Here is a 16,874-nt window from a genome sequence, read left to right on the forward strand (position 1 = left end):
TCTTTTATCTCACCCTTATTCTTTATCATAAACTAATTATTTATATGATGAAAACTGAATTTTAAAATCATGTTTCTCACACTCAAAAACCTCTCTAGGGTGAAATTTTGAGCAAGTTTTGAACATTAAAAAAATTTTTTTTTCATTTTTAGTTCTATGGTAAATTAAGGACCATTGTGATAACTCTTTGCTCTTCTGTGTGTGTCCTTCCCATTTTTGTTAAAGAGATGTGGCTCATTATGTTTTATTTTAAAATTGTTATGTTAATACCCATATATATATATAATTTCAAGGTAGTAACTAGCTTCTAAAATAGTTCTTCTAAAATGTTTATTCTTAATGAATTTTATTTTTTATAGTTGTTATTACTGAATCTATAACAGTCATTGTTCCAAATTAAAAATAATGGAAGCCTACTTAACTATGGAACAATACTGTTTAATTGATACTCAAGAGTTAGAAAAATGGAAATTAAAAAGTACCAATAAAGTTAAAATATGATTAAAAGATTAAAATATTTATTTAAAAGGTGTTTCAGTCAGACCATTGTATTTTACTTTAGAGACTCTAGATTTTATTTTTAATAACAAAACTCCTATTTGGTTATTAATATAATTGTATGTGTATAAACAGATGGTTTCTATTGTATTTAGGGGTATAATATGTGGAATAATGGATAGTGTATAACATTGTATAAAGGCCTATTTTTACTAGTTGCAACACTGTACCTAACTAAAGCAATTGTCAGGGTAAACTGAACATCTAAACCGAGACTTTAAAAGGGTGACTGAGAGTGAGAGGAAGGAGAAGAAGGGGGTGGATGGAATGTGAGTTAATGAGAAAGATAAAAAGATGTGAATATCTACCTGTATAGTCTGTTCAATATACAGTTGTATTCTTAGGGAACTAAATTACCAAAAGTCACATTACTACACCTATTGGGTGTATAAAAAGGTTAATGAATAAAGAATATCAATTTCAATTTTCTGTGGCAATTTCTGTAATAAAAAATTTTAATAGCTACTTAGAGTGTAAACGACATATAAACCTAGACAGACTTTATCAAGTAGTGGGTTAAAGCTTTGGCTGTGGGATCAGTGAATCAGCAGGAATGTTTTTAGCTTTAAATAACAAAAGGTCCTATTAACGGTGGATTAAATAAATAGGTTTTTGATGGTTGTTCCCCACATAAGAAGACTAGAAAAGATTAAATTACTGATTTACAAAAAATAAACATGGGGTGGGGAGGGTGCAGTCAGCAACATCCAGACTGTGGGAAAGAAAGTCTTAGGGACAAACAACCCAGTTTCTTCAACAAAAAATTTAAAGGGGAAAAAAAGAAATTGAGGGACACCACTGGATTAAAAGTTACTTAAGAGATATATTAACCAATCATAATACATGAACCTTATTTGGACTTAAACTGAAAAAAAATTTTTTTATAAGACAGTTCTGGGTTTTGAACACTAACAGGATTTTTTAGGACATTAAAGAGCCACTGTTAATTTTTTTCTGGTGTATAATGATATGGTATTTTTAAGTCTGTATCTTATAAATACACCAAAATATGTACAATTAAAATCATATGTGTGGCATTTATACAGGTTAAAGTAGCTCTGAAAGTAACAAAAACCAGAGACAGGCAGCTGCTGGTGGAAGTTGAGTGGCTTACAGATGGTTGTCTCTGAGATTCTCTTGGCCATTTTCCTCCATGGTTGTACAGTCATTGTTGCAGCTATAACTGTTCAAACAGCAAAAGGCAGGAGAAGTAGCATTTGTTTCAGAAAGCAAGACTTATCCCATTACAAACTTTTGCTTATATTTCATTGACCAGAACTTTCTCATTTATCTACCCTTGGCTAGAAGGTGTCTAGGAATAACTGGGCTGAGAATGGAGGTTGGGTCAGCTAACCAACAGTGTAAGCCAGAGGCAGATGACTGATTTTTTTTTTTTTTTTTTTTTCTTATTTGCAACTCTCATACCAGGAACAGATGACTGATTTTTAATCTTAGCTCTGCTGTTTATTAGCTGTGTAACAATAGTCAAGTTATTTAGCCTTTCTAAGCCAAGATTTCTTCATTTGTAAAATAAGGCTAACTAGTATTATTAAAATACTCCTCCTTCTCTTCTATACTACAACTGATGAGACAATACATGTAAAAAAGTCTGAGCAATGTGCTGAATAAGGAGTTAGTGCTCAGAAAACATTAGCTTCGATTACTATTCTTTTATTCAATTCATTTTTTTGAAGTAAAAGTCACATAAAATTAACCATTTAAAAATGTATAGTTCAGTGAGATTTAGTGCATTTACAGTGTTGAGCAACTGTTACCTCTGTCTAGTTCCCAAATATTTTCATCACCCGGGAGGAAACCTCATACTCATTAAGGAGTCTCTCCTTTCCCATCTCAACCCAGCTCTTGGCAACCACTAATCTGCTTTCTACCTTTGTGCATTTACTTACTCTGGATATTTCATATAAATGAAGTCTTATAAAAACTTTTTGTGTCTGATTTCTTTCACTTAGCCTGTTTTTGAGGTTAATCCATGTTGTAGCATGTATCCATACTTCTTTCCTTTTTATGGCTGAATAGTATTCCATTGTATGGAAATACTACATTGATCAGTTGATGGACATTTGGGTTGTTTCCACCTTTTGGCTATTGTGAATAGTACTGCCATGAATACTCATGTGTGAGTGTTTGTTTGAATCCTTTTTTTTTTTTCCACTTCTTTTGGGTATATACCTAGGAGTGGAATTTCTTGGTAATGTAGTAATTCTGTGTTTAATTTTTTGAGAAATTGCCTAACTCTTTTCCACAGTGTCTGTACCATTTTACATTCCTACTAACAATGTATGAGAGTTCCAGTTTCTCCACATCTTTGCTAATACTTATTTTATGTTTTGTTATTATCAGTATTATAGCAGTCCTAATGTGTATAAAGTAGTTAGTTGTTCATTGTGATTTTGATTTGCATTTTCCTGATGACTGATGATGTTGAGCATCTTTTCATGTGCCTGTTGGCTATTTGTTTATCTTCTTTGGAGAAGGGCTATTCAGATCCTTTGTTTTCAAATTGGATTGATTGGCCTTTTGTTGTTGCGTTGTAAGAGTTATTTATATATTCTGGATACTAGATTCTTATCAGATATGTAATTTGCAAATGTTTCCTTCTGTTGTGTAGGTTGTCTTTTCACTTTATTGATAGTGTCATTTGATAGAAAAGTTTTAATTTTGATGAAGTCCAATTTATTTCATATTTTGTTGCTTGTACTTTTGGTGTCATATCTAAGAATCCACTGCCAAATCCAAAGTTATGAAGACTTACCTCTATGTTTTTGTCTAAGAGTTTTAAAGTTTTAGCTCTTACATGTAGGTCTTTGATCCTAAGGATTGATTTTAGATCAGTTCTTATCTATTTTGAGTTAATTTTTCATGGTAAGAGATAGGATAAATTTATTCTTATCATTTTTATCACCTATAATACCCATTACCATGGAACATGAAATCTCTCCAACAAAACATCTGAACTGTTTTTCAGAATAGCTTTTCCCCATATATTCAACCAGTGGTAATTTCCACCTTAATTTTTATAATCAAAACCAGTCTGCATAATGTGAAAATGTTTCGACTTTAACTAATTCCATTTTACCCAATGTATGGTAAGAAAACTTGAGCTATATTAAACATATTTATAGTAGTTCTGGGTTTTTTAATTTGTAAAATTGGCAGAGATGAGTAGTAAATCTTTAAGTTTGTTCCTAGGTTTAAAAATTTTATTGCTGGTTTTAAACATTGATATAGCTATTAAAATATAGTCCATGGGAATATGTATTATTAATTATTTTTATATTCTAATCTTATTTTATTTGTATATGCATAGTCTGGTTATATCTTTTATTAAATACCATTCCTGATTAGAAGTTATCTCACTAGTTCTTTTTTTTCTTCTTCATCTACACTATTCAGGATAATGTAGTTTCTGGGCTCTACAGAGTAAAAACTGGTGATGTTATGATATCCTTTATAAGGCTGTTGTGTACTATTTTTAAGCTTTTAAAAAAAATCTAGTGCAGAGTGGACAGGATAGACTTTACATATTTTTCTGTTAATCATCAAAAGTTTTAACTTTTAAGGTTGTCTAGCTATTTGTTTTAAACAGAAGAGGATATAATTTGTTTATTTCTGTTTTTAGTACTTGATTCTGAAGCTCGAAAGGCCTGCTATAGTTCAGAATATCACATTTGGAAAATATGAGAAAACTCATGTCTGCAATTTGAAGAAATTTAAAGTCTTTGGTGGAATGAATGAAGAAAATATGACAGAGCTATTGTCTAGGTAAGTTATGGTTATGAGGAGGAAAGAGCTATCTTCTAAACAATCCGTAGTCTTAGTTTAGTCTCTTTGTAGCTAAATCTGCATGGTTTGCTTTTTGTTTCAGGGAAGGAAAGAATATTTCTCCTATTCCTAATGCCTCATTTTGATACTGTGGCTTGAGTTTGCTTTTTTTTGTTTTTTCAACCACCAGACACTAGTTAATATTTTTACCAAAGAAGAAAGAATCAAAATTTTTTGGTTTTTTTCCTTCGTTTTCAATTGTACTTTTGAACTGTTAATGACTTTAGAAATACTTTCAGCTTTAATAAAACTTTTTATTGTAATCTTTGCTATTTTAAAAAAACACAGGCTCTGTCCAAAACACTAAGGTTGATTACCCTAATCCACAAGTAATAGGAATTTACTATAAATTAGAGACTAAAAAGAGGAAGGTTCTGTAAATGAAAAAATATATGACTGTACCTAGCACAGTGCCTGCTACTTGGAAGGGGCTCAGTAAATTTGAGTTTTAATAGCCATAGACTGTAGGTTAATTTGCCCCCCAGCTAATGAAAAAATCAGATAGCTAATGCAATAGACAAATAAAATCATGGAGATTTAGGGTATATTTGTGACATGGTGTGTCCCATTAACACAATACTTCCTGTAAGTAAATATTACTTCTGTACTGCATTTGATTTAAGTCATGACAGTATTTCAGGATATAAGGCAACCTGAAGATAAGTGACTTTCCCATAAATACTTGCATCAATCCTAGGTGTGTTGAAGCAGAGAGGTGATATGAGTTTATTTTTATTTAGGATAAAGCACATGCTATTAAACCAACAGAGTAAAATTCTCGAAAATGTGTTGCACCATAGAAGGAACATGGGCATGTCAATCAGAATTAAATAACTTAATTCTTTGGCAAATTCTAGTATTTGGCTTTAAGTTGTCAGATATGAGCGTGAATTGTTTTCTAACTACCTTCTTACTGTTTGAAAATTTTGTGTCATATTCAGTTATACATTAAAGACACTAGGTCGTGTCACACGTTTCCATCCACTATATATTTTTCATTAGCCTTCATATAATTAAGAGACTATAGTTATAATGCAGTTGATTTGAATGTACAAGTTTTGACCTATATTCCTGTGTGTTTATATTGTCTTGGTCATATATTTTTAGCATTGATTTAAACTTAAAACCTGAGTATGACATTAATCTGTATTTTAGTGTATTTCCTAAGTTATGAAGTTAGATTTGATAGCCTTATTTTTTTCCCACAGTGGCTTAAAGAATGACTATAACAAAGAAACGTTCACCTTGAAGCACAAAATTGATGAACAGATGTTCCCTTGTCGATTCATTAAAATAGGTAAGGTTTTTTTTTTAGCATTCTGGACTAGAAATAAATTCCTTATACTATCAGTCAACAAACTACAGCCCTCAGACCAAATCATGTAGGCCCTATGTTATTTAAAATAAAATGTTATGGGAACATTGCCATACCAGTTAGTTTACATACTGTCTGCTTTTGTGCTACAAAGACAGAATTGAGTAGTTGCAAGACACCACATAGTCCACAAAGCCCAAAAAGATTACTGTTTGGCCCTTCACCGAAAATGTTTGCTGACTCCTGTTTTATATAAATCCATTACTGACAGTTATTTCAAGTGGAGCCTTTTCCAAATATTTTCTCATTTGAAAGTTTTCTTAGAGTATTTTGAGGGATCTAGTGACTTGATTACCTTAATTGTATGGAAAGTTTATTGGCTGTACTAAAGTGGTAGTATTATAAAACCAAATATTGATGAATTCCTTAAGGCAATATATTATGGTTATTTTCTGTTTTCTCCTTTTGTATTTCATTTTTTTAGTGAAATGCTGGTCAAACCCATTAAATTGATTTTATGACCCACTAGTGCTTTGCAAACCACTGTTTGAAAAATACTGCTTAAGGCATGTATTTATTTAGAAAGTTTTTTAGCTTAAAATATTTGTAATGGGTCTTCAAAATTAGTAATTTTCAAATTATTTTGTTTTTCTTTACAATTTATTATTTAGAAGGTAGGAAAGTTGAGGACTTGAATCTCTTAATTTCTATCCATATTGCAAACCTTTGAAAATACTATGTTAAAATAAAGACTAAATTGCATCAGACCCCTCAAAGAATAATAATAGAAGCCAGAATCCCACATTACATTTTGATTTGGGGGAATGATTTCTCTTTTGGTTCTCAACATAGTATTCCTAGAAAAAAAAAAGAAATGGTTTCTCTTTTGGAACAAGCACTGTTGTTCATAGTCATTGTTTGCTAATGCTGTCAAGAGCTGGCCTGTTCGTTTCATGAGTCAGCAGTTCTATGGGGCAAAAAGAATATCTGAGGTCTTAATAAAGACTACTTATAGATGGAAAAATATTTTCAGAATAGTTGGATGTTCAATGTGTTACGTTCTTTTATAGTAACTATATTTTCTGTTGCTGTAATAAATAGTTGTAAATGAAAACCTGTATCTTTTTCCTGTAAGGATTTATGAATAAGCGATTTTTTGGAATGAATTTAACTCTTGGTTATTTCCTTTTATGTACTAGTAATATTTTCATCAGAATTTAACTTCCCAGTTCCTAAAGACCCTTGCATAGCTTTAACAATATTATGATCTTATATTTCAAATTTACAAGCAGTGGCAAATGGAACCCTTTCCAGCCCTTTCTGTCAGCCTTTTTTCCGTTTTTTCTTTTTTCCTTTTTTTGCCAAGTATTGGGGTATGTGTACTTTTAAAAAAGTTTTTCCAGATTTATTAGAGTAAAATTGACAAATAATAATTATATATATTTATGGTATACAATGTGAGTTTTTGGCATATGTATACATTGCGAAATGATTAAATCAACCCAATAAACATATCTATTGCCTCACATATTTATTTTTGTGTGTGTGTGGTGAGAAGATTTAAGATCTGCTCGCTTAGCAGTTTTCAGGTATGCAGTAAATTATTACTTTAGTGACCATGCTGTACAGTAGATCTCCAGAACTTATTTATCCTGTCTAACTGACACTTTGTACCCTTTGACCAACATATGGCATAATGATATCATTTACTTGACCTGGGATTAGTTTTAGGGTATTCAAGCAAAACGTTAATTGGAGCTTTCCAATTAATAGTAGACACTTATGAGCCCTTGATATTTAGGATATTATTACTAGATAATTTCATATTTCTGACTTTTCTGTTAAAAGATACTAATACTAATCTGTAGTTTGTTTGTTTTTCAACCCTTTTCCAACATTCTCTTGATAAGTTTTTTTTTTAAAGTAATATAAGGAAAATGTGAAACTAAAAGCCTGAATGTTAGGTTAGTATTTTTAGTTTATCACCATATTTTCTTAAATCATTTCAATAAAGGACTTGAGTGATGTATAATTCTCCTTTGGTGGTGATTTAGCACAGATGTTTATCTGGTTGGGGTAAATTGTTAGAATTTGTCTTTAAAAAATGTGTTTAAATACTTCACATCTATGTTGTACAGTGATAGGTTTGAAAGATCTTTGCTTTGTTTAAAAAATAAGTTTATTAATACAATTGCTAAATATAATCAGCTTTCAGTTATTCACAGTAATGGAGGAAAACAGAAGCAAGACTAATTAAATGGCAGATAATGTCCAAGTCCTGCACTGATATCTAACCATAACAATTTTGATTTATAATGAATATAGCTTATTCACTAAGTTTTTCTTAAACCAAATTAGAGACGTTTGGTCATAAATTATTAACAAGGAAAATAAGCCCACATTTTTACTATGTGGGAGGGGTTAGGCTTTAAAATCTATTGTGGATAATCCAGAGTACCAGCATAGTTGAATTGATACCATTGGCTGCCTTCCTTCAGGTAAATTTTACTTTCCTTTCTTAAGTTGCATTTTTGTAAAACGAGGATGATAATGCCTTTTCTGCCTAATGATAGGGTAGGTAGCTATATTAGCATGTTCTTGAGTTCTCTTCTAGTTTGTGGATCTGTGGTAGTCTTTTGAATTTTCATTTAAGATCATACTTAATGAAGGAATGTTTTCATATGAATGTCTTTTTATGCATTTTTATACTTATATTCAGAAAGCTCTTGTTTATATGTCTTCTTACAGGTAGTATTTTAGGTACTATAGAAAAAGAATATGTACAAGTATAATTTATCATTTCATTATGTCATTTCAGCAATCATTATTTAAAGCTTGTTATGTTTTTATTGTTTTTAAGGGTTTTATGAGTATTTTCACATATGGTATCTAATTTGAACATCATATTGGCAGATAAAAATCTTTCTTTTTCAGTTAAAGAAACAGAGGGTAGAAATCAAATGACCTATCCCAGCTACATAAGCTAGTATGTGATGGATCAAAGACATAGCATTTGGTATATGCATAACACTTTTAGATGTGTGCTTGTATTGCTTTAGTAATAATAGTAGGTACCATATATGAAGTGCCTGCCTAACACTCTGTGAGATAGGTATTGTACTCATTTTACAGAGGAGGAAATTGAAGTTTAGAGATTAAATGATTTGGCCAAAACCATACAAGTAGTAAAACACAGAGATGGGATAACAAACTCAAGTCTACTTCCAAAGGTTGAGTTCTCTTAATGTGTGATATATGTACGTGTTGTTTCTTAGGAAGATTGGAAAATCCTTGGAGACAGTATCCCTGCCTTCTGTTTTCTCAAATTTCAAAAGCACCAAGCAGACTGCTTGCCTCACTACAAACATTGTATATGTACTTTTTGAATTTATTGTACAAGAGTTTTGGGGGGTAAATCAGTGGCTTCATGAACTTGCTGAGAAAAAAGTTACATCTTTATGTTTTCTAACCTTGTTAATATATTTAGCATATCCTTCATTTATAAATACCAGCAATAACTTATAGTAGTAGCACTACCTGTGACTTGTCACAGATAGAAGTTACCAATTTTTCCCATTACATTACAGTGTGGCAAATATTATCACAACTTTGAAATGATGATAATTATTAGACCTGCCATTAGATCTTGTTATTGAATGTAGTAATTAAAAAAGCATATCTATTTCTATATGGTAATTTTATTTCTTCATTATATTTATAACTATATTTCAATACAATTGATTTAATACTACATATTTTTCTTTATATGTTTAAAACTGGGGTGGGGGTGTCATAGGGTTCACTGAACAGCCAAAGGGGGTACAAGGCACCAAAAAGCAAAGAGCCCAGTCTGGAATGAGGTCTTTGACAGTACCTAGTATGCAAGTAGAGAGTAGCCTTAGAAAGAAACTTGGTTTGGAGTAAGGCCTAGCAGTAAAAAGAACATTGAGCAAAGAAGGAGAGTTATTAATTGGGACACTGGATTCCAGAGAGCAAGTTAAAGGTTTGGGAGGGACAACTTCAGCATGAGATTAGATCAGAGGAGAGTAAACATAAGGTGGAATAGGGGGAGGGTATTCGTTACAGATGACTGTGAGGGTTTACATCCTGATTCATAGACAGGATAACAGCTGTATGAAGAAATCAGCGAAAGTAGATGAAGTACCCAGTCTTGAAAGGATTAAGGGGAAGTCTTGGGTTTTGGTAAATGGGGAGTTGTGGATTTCTGTGAAGGAGTCACTTGCAGCCTGGCTCATTGTGGGGACTTTAGAGAGAGGCTTCAGCTCTGGCTGGACATGGCATGCCTTCTGGATCCCAGAAGTATTTAGAAGCTTAGGGTAGGTGCTAAGTCTGGGGAGTGCTCTGCTGGTCTGCATGGGTATGTGTGGAGGCTCTTTAGGAGAACATGTGGAAAAGTGGCATTTTAAAAGTTCACTATTAAGAAGAAAACTAACATAGTAATACTAGCTGATAATAATAATAATAATTAATGGCTAACATTTATTGAGCACTTAGTATGTGCCAGTTTCTGTGCTAAGTGCTTTGTGTACTTATTAGACACAAGTATTTGTGTACTTTAGTAGACTAGATAAACTCTTTCACAGTGGCTAATCTTGAATTTTTAGGATCTTCCAGACCTGATCCTAAAATTACTAGCATCTTGCAATAGCTCTTTTAGTCATCTAGACAAGAGCTTCACAAGTGATATTGTCAAAGCACATTGAATGTGCTGCAAATGTGTTTTGTTGTGTTGAGGTATTGATTTCCTCAATCCCAGAATAGAAGGAGTCCCAGCCTAGTATCCTTGTGTGCCTTGTGTATCCCATTTTATGAAAAGGGGTGGCAATCAAGGATCTTTGATTGTACTGTAGGGAAAACTGATGGTTGAACCCTAGGATACAAACTGCTAGCCTTGTGGGATGTGTCTTATGCATTTATTTGAAGTGGAAACAAAGGCATCTTTTATCAGGGGACAAAGAATGTGTGTGTGTGTGTAGCTCTAATTCGTTTTTAGATTTCTTAGATATTTTGTGCATAGTATGTCTAATGTGCATTATTAGTATTTTAATGCCATCAAAAATCATTGGTAATTTGAAATGAGTGTACATCATTTTGTACATATTCCTTTAATCTCTTAAAAATTAGATTGTTCATTCATCTGTAGTATGTGATGTCCTTTGGTGAGATGACTTCATAATTTACCTCCCTGTGTTTTTCAAAGATGTTAAACAGTAGAACTAATTTTATTCTAGAAATATTTCTGTTTGACCATTGAGTATACAGAAGAAATCTCATTAGAACACAAATGTTTAAAAGGTTTTAATAAGTGAATTTGATTATTTGAATGGCTATAATAGGAAGCTCCCCCCTCCCCAATTTTGTTGAACTTGGACGTGGAAATCTCAAACTCATATGTCTGGTTACATATATAGACTTACGTTATTGGAGCTTTGGGTTTAGAATCCTATTTTATTTTGACTCGTATACTACTTGATGGTTATTGCTATGTGATATACTTTTACTTTTGATATATATACTTGTGATATACTTTTAAATGGCACTGCTACATAAAGAATAAACAGCAAAACGATGATAATTTAGTATTTGTTACTATAAAACTTTTTCAAATTTTTGTTGTTTGCACATGTAACAGAAAGCCATATTAAACATCCTAGGAATTCTTCATACATTTTCGTGGCTGGTTGCTACTGCCTGTGTCTATCTTCATTCACACAGCTCCCTTTAGATGACAATGATATAGGACAGTTTGTGACCCACTGTATCTTACCTCCTTATTCAGTCTGATATGCCAGCAAGAGCAATGAACTTGGAAATCAGTAGACTGGGTATCAACTATGGTGGATGTTCTGTTACTTTATCAAAACTGGACAAGTGTTAGTTTCTTAAAAGTAGTTGCTTGTTGACTCTGAAACCACATCTGTGAACTGACTTTGTTACATTAAAATTCCTTAGTCTATCTTGAACTTTTCATCCATGTATGACTTTGAAACATCCTTCATTGTTCATTTAGAAAATCAGTTCACTGAGTTATACAGATCTTCCAAATGTTGAAACATTTCATTTTATAATATTTAAAATCACATTAATTAATATCACCTCCAATCTCCTCAGAAATCCTAAATCTTGAGAAGCAGTCAAAGTCACAGTGGCAGATACCAACTTCTAAAATTCTAATTTTCTCTTGAAAGCTTGAGTTTTATCCCTGACAGCAAGTATCATTGGTTCTTTTCCTTGAAATGACAAATAAATGTCTGGCAAATAATAAATATAAATAATTGTAGGTTGTCTGTCAGTTTTTCTTTCAAGATTAAAATAGTATCCCATGAAAAAAATTAAATTAGTTTAACTCAAAACTCAAACAATTGTACAAGTCCTCCTTAAGATGACCATTATGCTTTGTTATGTGGCAAAAGTGCTTTATATATACTTCCCTTTTTGTCATACAGGATTTTTTGTGTACTTAATGCGTGATAGGGATTTATTAAAATTTATTTTTACTGCATCATCAGTAAAAGTGAATACTTTCTTTTTAACTGCAAGTGTGTTGTGATGAGGAATACAGTGCAATTTATGCTGTATTAAGGGCTATTAGTACTTTTGAGTGCCATTACTTCGGTACCAAGGTGCCAGCATTTTTACTTACCATTACTTTAGTACCATTAGTGCACAATGTCAGTATTATAAAGAGGCTGACAAGGTCCTAGTGTTATGAAAAATAGTTTTTAACTGCATGGGACCTCTTGAAAGATTATGGAGATCCCCAGGAGTCCATGGATCATGCTTTAAAAACCTCTACTCTGGGACATATAGGAATAACATTTATGGGGCGTTGGGCCGATGGGGGAGGGAATGGGTATATACATACATAATGAGTGTGATGCCTACCATCTGGGGAGTGGACACGCTTGTAGCTCTGACTCTGGGGGCTGAGGGGGAAGGAGGGAGAAGGCAACACACAACCTAAACGTTTGTCCTCCTATAATATGCTGAAGTAAAAAAAAACAAAAACCTCTACTCTGTTCTGTCATTGATGTGCAGTGTTACCTTTATCATACGTTAAATTCCTCTGATACTTGAGATTTTTGCATTCTCTCATCTATTCTGCTGATTTCCTTTCCTTTTCTTTCCCTAATTTCAAAGTCATAATTATTGTATCTTTGTGGGGTACTTGCGTTATTATTTTTATTATTTTGGATATTCTTGTGTTACTTATCTTTTTAGATCAGCTTGTTCAGTTACATGTCAAGAAATGATGAATATAAGCCATAGGGATTTTGATTGAGATTACATGAAATTTATAATTAATTGGGGAGAATTGGCATATTTAGAACATTGAGTTTTTCTTTTTTTGTTGTTTTTTTTTTGTTTTTGCTTTTTTTGAGACAGAGTCTCACTCTGTTGCCGGGCTAGAGTGCCGTGGTGTCAGCCTGGCTCATGGCAAACTCAAACTCCTGGGCTCAAGCAATCCTCCTGCCTCAGCCTCCTGAGTATCTGGGACTACAGGCATGCACCACCATGCCCTAATTTTTTTTATATATGTATTTTTAGTTGCCCAACTAATTTCTTTCTATTTTTAGTAGAGACGGGGGTCTCACCCTTGCTCAAGCTGGTCTTGAACTCCTGACCTTGAGTGATCCATCTGCCTCGGCCTCCTAGAGTGCTAGGATTACAACATTGAGTTTTTCTATCTAGGAACATCGTTTGTCCTTTCATTTATTTAATTCTTCACTAAAATTGTATATTTTCTTAAATAAATATTATATATTTTGTTTAATTTGTTCTGAGATATGTTTAGCTTTCTTTTTTGCTATTATAAACTGGACTTTTTTTCTTATATTTTCTAATTGACTATTGTAGGTATAAGAAAAGTTGATTTTTGTAGGTTTAGCTGTTTTAAAAACATTTTTCAATTGAATTGCTTGAATTTTTAAGATAGTTGTCTCATCTTTGAGTTACATTTTTTTTTCCTTAATTTGCTTTTTTTTCTTATTGGATTAGCTAAGACCTCCCATATAGTATTGAATAGTAGAGGTTTTTAAAAAATAGTGAATAGAATATACATCTTATTAATTTGTATTTAGCATCTATTGAAGTAATCAAGCATTTTTTTCTTTTATTTTGTTACAGTGGTAAATTACATTAATATAGCTCTTATTATTGAATCATCCTTCCATTCCTGGAATGAAGTCTATTTTGTTACAAAGAACCTGATAGAATTTTTTGCAACTCTTTTTCCCCTTAATATATTTATAGCTGAAATTGGCCTTAAATCTTTTTTCTTCTGCCCAAAAGCCCAAAATCCTTTTGTTTTCAGGGTTATTCCACTGATAAGTAATTGATCTTTTGATCTCTTTCTGTTGTCTGATATAGTTTAAGTTATATAGTAATTATCTGCTGCTTATAGATTTGATAAAATTTACCTGTTAAATCATCTAATTTTGGTTGTGTTTATTTAGCAGTAGATATATAACCACTTAGAATTTATCTTACATTGTTTTTATTAACTAAAAAAACTTTATGATGGCAAGGATCATGTGGTTTTTGTTTTTGTTTTTACTACTATAGCCTTAGTACTGTGCTGCCCAGAAAATTTGTTGAATGAATCTTTATAGGCTTATGTGTAATTTTTACTGTGCTAAAATTTTATTTGAACTATGTTAATTTTTTTTCTTTCTGTTTTTGTTTTTCTTCTTTAAAGTTCCACTCTTGTCCTGGGGGCCCAGCTTTAACTTTAGCATCTGGTATGTTGAACTTAGTGGCATTGATGATCCTGATGTAGTACAACCCTGTCTCAACTGGTATAGCAAGGTAGGTTGTATTTTAAAATCCCAACTCTATGTTTAATGCCTGTAAAGGAAGAAATGTGTCAATCTCTTATCTTTACTGAGAATTTTCTAATTTAAGATATTGAGGAGAATAATAATTGTAATGATTAATTAGCCAACATTTATTAAGTATTTAGGGTCTGTCAGCTTTAAGCAATTGATAACTTGTTTAGTCATCACTCTGAGATAGGTACAATTATTATCCCCATTAATTTATGGATGAGGAAATGGAGCACAGGGAAGTTAAGTATTTTGCCAAGGATCACTCAGTTGTGAAGTGCTTGAGCCAGTAAGTATATAAACCCAGATATTTTGGCTCCATAGTCTGCTGTTATATTATTGTTCCTATGTGACCCTGTATTTTGTTTTTAACTTATATTGATATAAATACTTTAGACAGAAGTTTTTAGTGGGATAATTTTGCAGCCTGAGGGAAAATTGAAAGTGTGGATATGGTTGAGACTCCTAAAGTCAACCTGGTTAGAAGGTATCACTGTTTAGTATAACTATATACAGTTATATATAGATAGTTGGGATAAGTCTTTTTTTAGAGGCCAAGAATAAAAAAGTATTAATGTAAAATTAGTATGGCTATAGAATCATTGATTTTTTTTGATAACGTAAAATCTCAGTTAATTGTAGCATATAAAGAAGGATAGGTGTTTAATCTTTTTTTTTTTTTTTTTTTTTTTTTTGGAGACAGAGTCTCACTTTGTTGTCCAGGCTAGAGTGAGTGCCGTGGCGTCAGCCTAGCTCACAGCAACCTCAAACTCCTGGGCTCAAGTGATCCTTCTGCCTCAGCCTCCCGAGTAGCTGGGACTACAGGCATGCGCCACCATGCCCGGCTATTTTTTTTTTATATATATATATCAGTTGGCCAATTAATTTCTTTCTATTTATAGTAGAGACGGGGTCTCGCTCTTGCTCAGGCTGGTTTTGAACTCCTGACCTTGAGCAATCCGCCCGCCTCGGCCTCCCAAGAGCTAGGATTACAGGCGTGAGCCACAGCGCCCGGCCTGGTGTTTAATCTTTATTAGTCAAATAGTCCAGTAAACTATCAACTGATTTGTATTTCAAGTATTATAAATCTTCCTGAAGTCAGCATTTTATTTGCTTGCCTTATTAAAGGGTAATCCTTATAAGTAAATCACTGTTTGTTGTTTGATTATAATGCAGTGCTTCTGTGTCATCTCTTTGTACATCAGTATACTTAAGAAAATTAGGGGTAATCCCACAACATATTCTTGAAGTTGATGTTTTTTAAAAAAATCCTTTTATGAGCTTATATTTTTGACATTTATCCTGTTTTAGGAAAAATTCAGTAAACTGAGTGCCCACTTTTTGGATTCTGGTTAATTAAGATGTCTTGTTTGTAGCTGTTTAATAGTTGAGGTAGCATAGGCTTAGAAAACGATGAAATATAGTCTTTTTATGATGATTTTTGAGTCATAAAACCTGTTTGTAAATTTGAAATGCATGTACATTTGATAATACTTGTCATTCAATAGCTTATTATTAAAAACCAAAACCAAAAAACATAATATAATTTATGTATATTATTTAATGGCTTTTGTGCTTTCAGTACCTGCATTGTAATGTGATTAGTGGATGTCGTGGGAGTTATGATTTTTCCAGTTTTAAGTGGGCTTTAATAAATACCTGTTCTGCTTTTTTTCTTCAGAGTTCAGGCTCTGGAATTAGGTCTGGTTTTCTCTCTTTGGCTACATACTTTGTGGTACTTGGGCAAGTTATCACAATGGGCTAAGCTTCAGTTTTACTATTTGAAAGATGGAAATAATGATATCTAATGAATTGGGTTAGTACAGTGCTTGGTGCATAGTAAATGCTCAATTTAGATTAATTATTTTCACTGTTATTATTTCCTATAGTAACAACTAAACAAATCTCTTCTTTCTATACTTTCTCTTGTGTTCTAGTAGTACCGTGAACAGGAAGCCATTCGCCTTTGCCTAAAACACTTCAGACAACATAACTATACAGAGGCTTTTGAATCACTGCAAAAGAAAACCAAGATTGCATTGGAACATCCCATGTTAACAGATCTTCATGACAAACTGGTGTTGAAGGGTGATTTTGATGCTTGCGAAGAGTTGATTGAAAAAGCTGTAAATGGTATGAAACTTAGATTGGTTATTAGGGTAATTCCAAGTATATATAGAAAACCTTTTCAAAAAGAATATAGACCTATACTAGTTATCATTCTTCCTAATTTTCTTTCTGTTTTTTTTACTCTGTAAAGATTGTTAGCTCCTTAGATTAGGGGCTTATTTTGTGTAAGATTGATTTATAAC

General features: G+C 32.4%; 1 protein-coding gene across 1 annotated transcript in view; it reads left to right on the forward strand.

Moving 5' to 3' along the window:
- The window catches only part of MKLN1 (muskelin 1), a 149,777-nt gene that overhangs the window by 44,125 nt on the left and 88,778 nt on the right, over positions 1–16,874 (forward strand). The window contains exons 3-6 of the mRNA XM_012739731.3: positions 4,199–4,341; positions 5,610–5,698; positions 14,436–14,545; positions 16,503–16,695. Coding sequence (XP_012595185.1) covers positions 4,199–4,341; positions 5,610–5,698; positions 14,436–14,545; positions 16,503–16,695 — 535 coding nt within the window. The remainder of the gene's footprint in view (positions 1–4,198; positions 4,342–5,609; positions 5,699–14,435; positions 14,546–16,502; positions 16,696–16,874) is intronic.

This window comes from Microcebus murinus, chromosome 9 (genome assembly GCF_040939455.1).
Source record: "Microcebus murinus isolate Inina chromosome 9, M.murinus_Inina_mat1.0, whole genome shotgun sequence".
In the NCBI taxonomy this organism is placed as follows: domain Eukaryota; kingdom Metazoa; phylum Chordata; class Mammalia; order Primates; family Cheirogaleidae; genus Microcebus; species Microcebus murinus.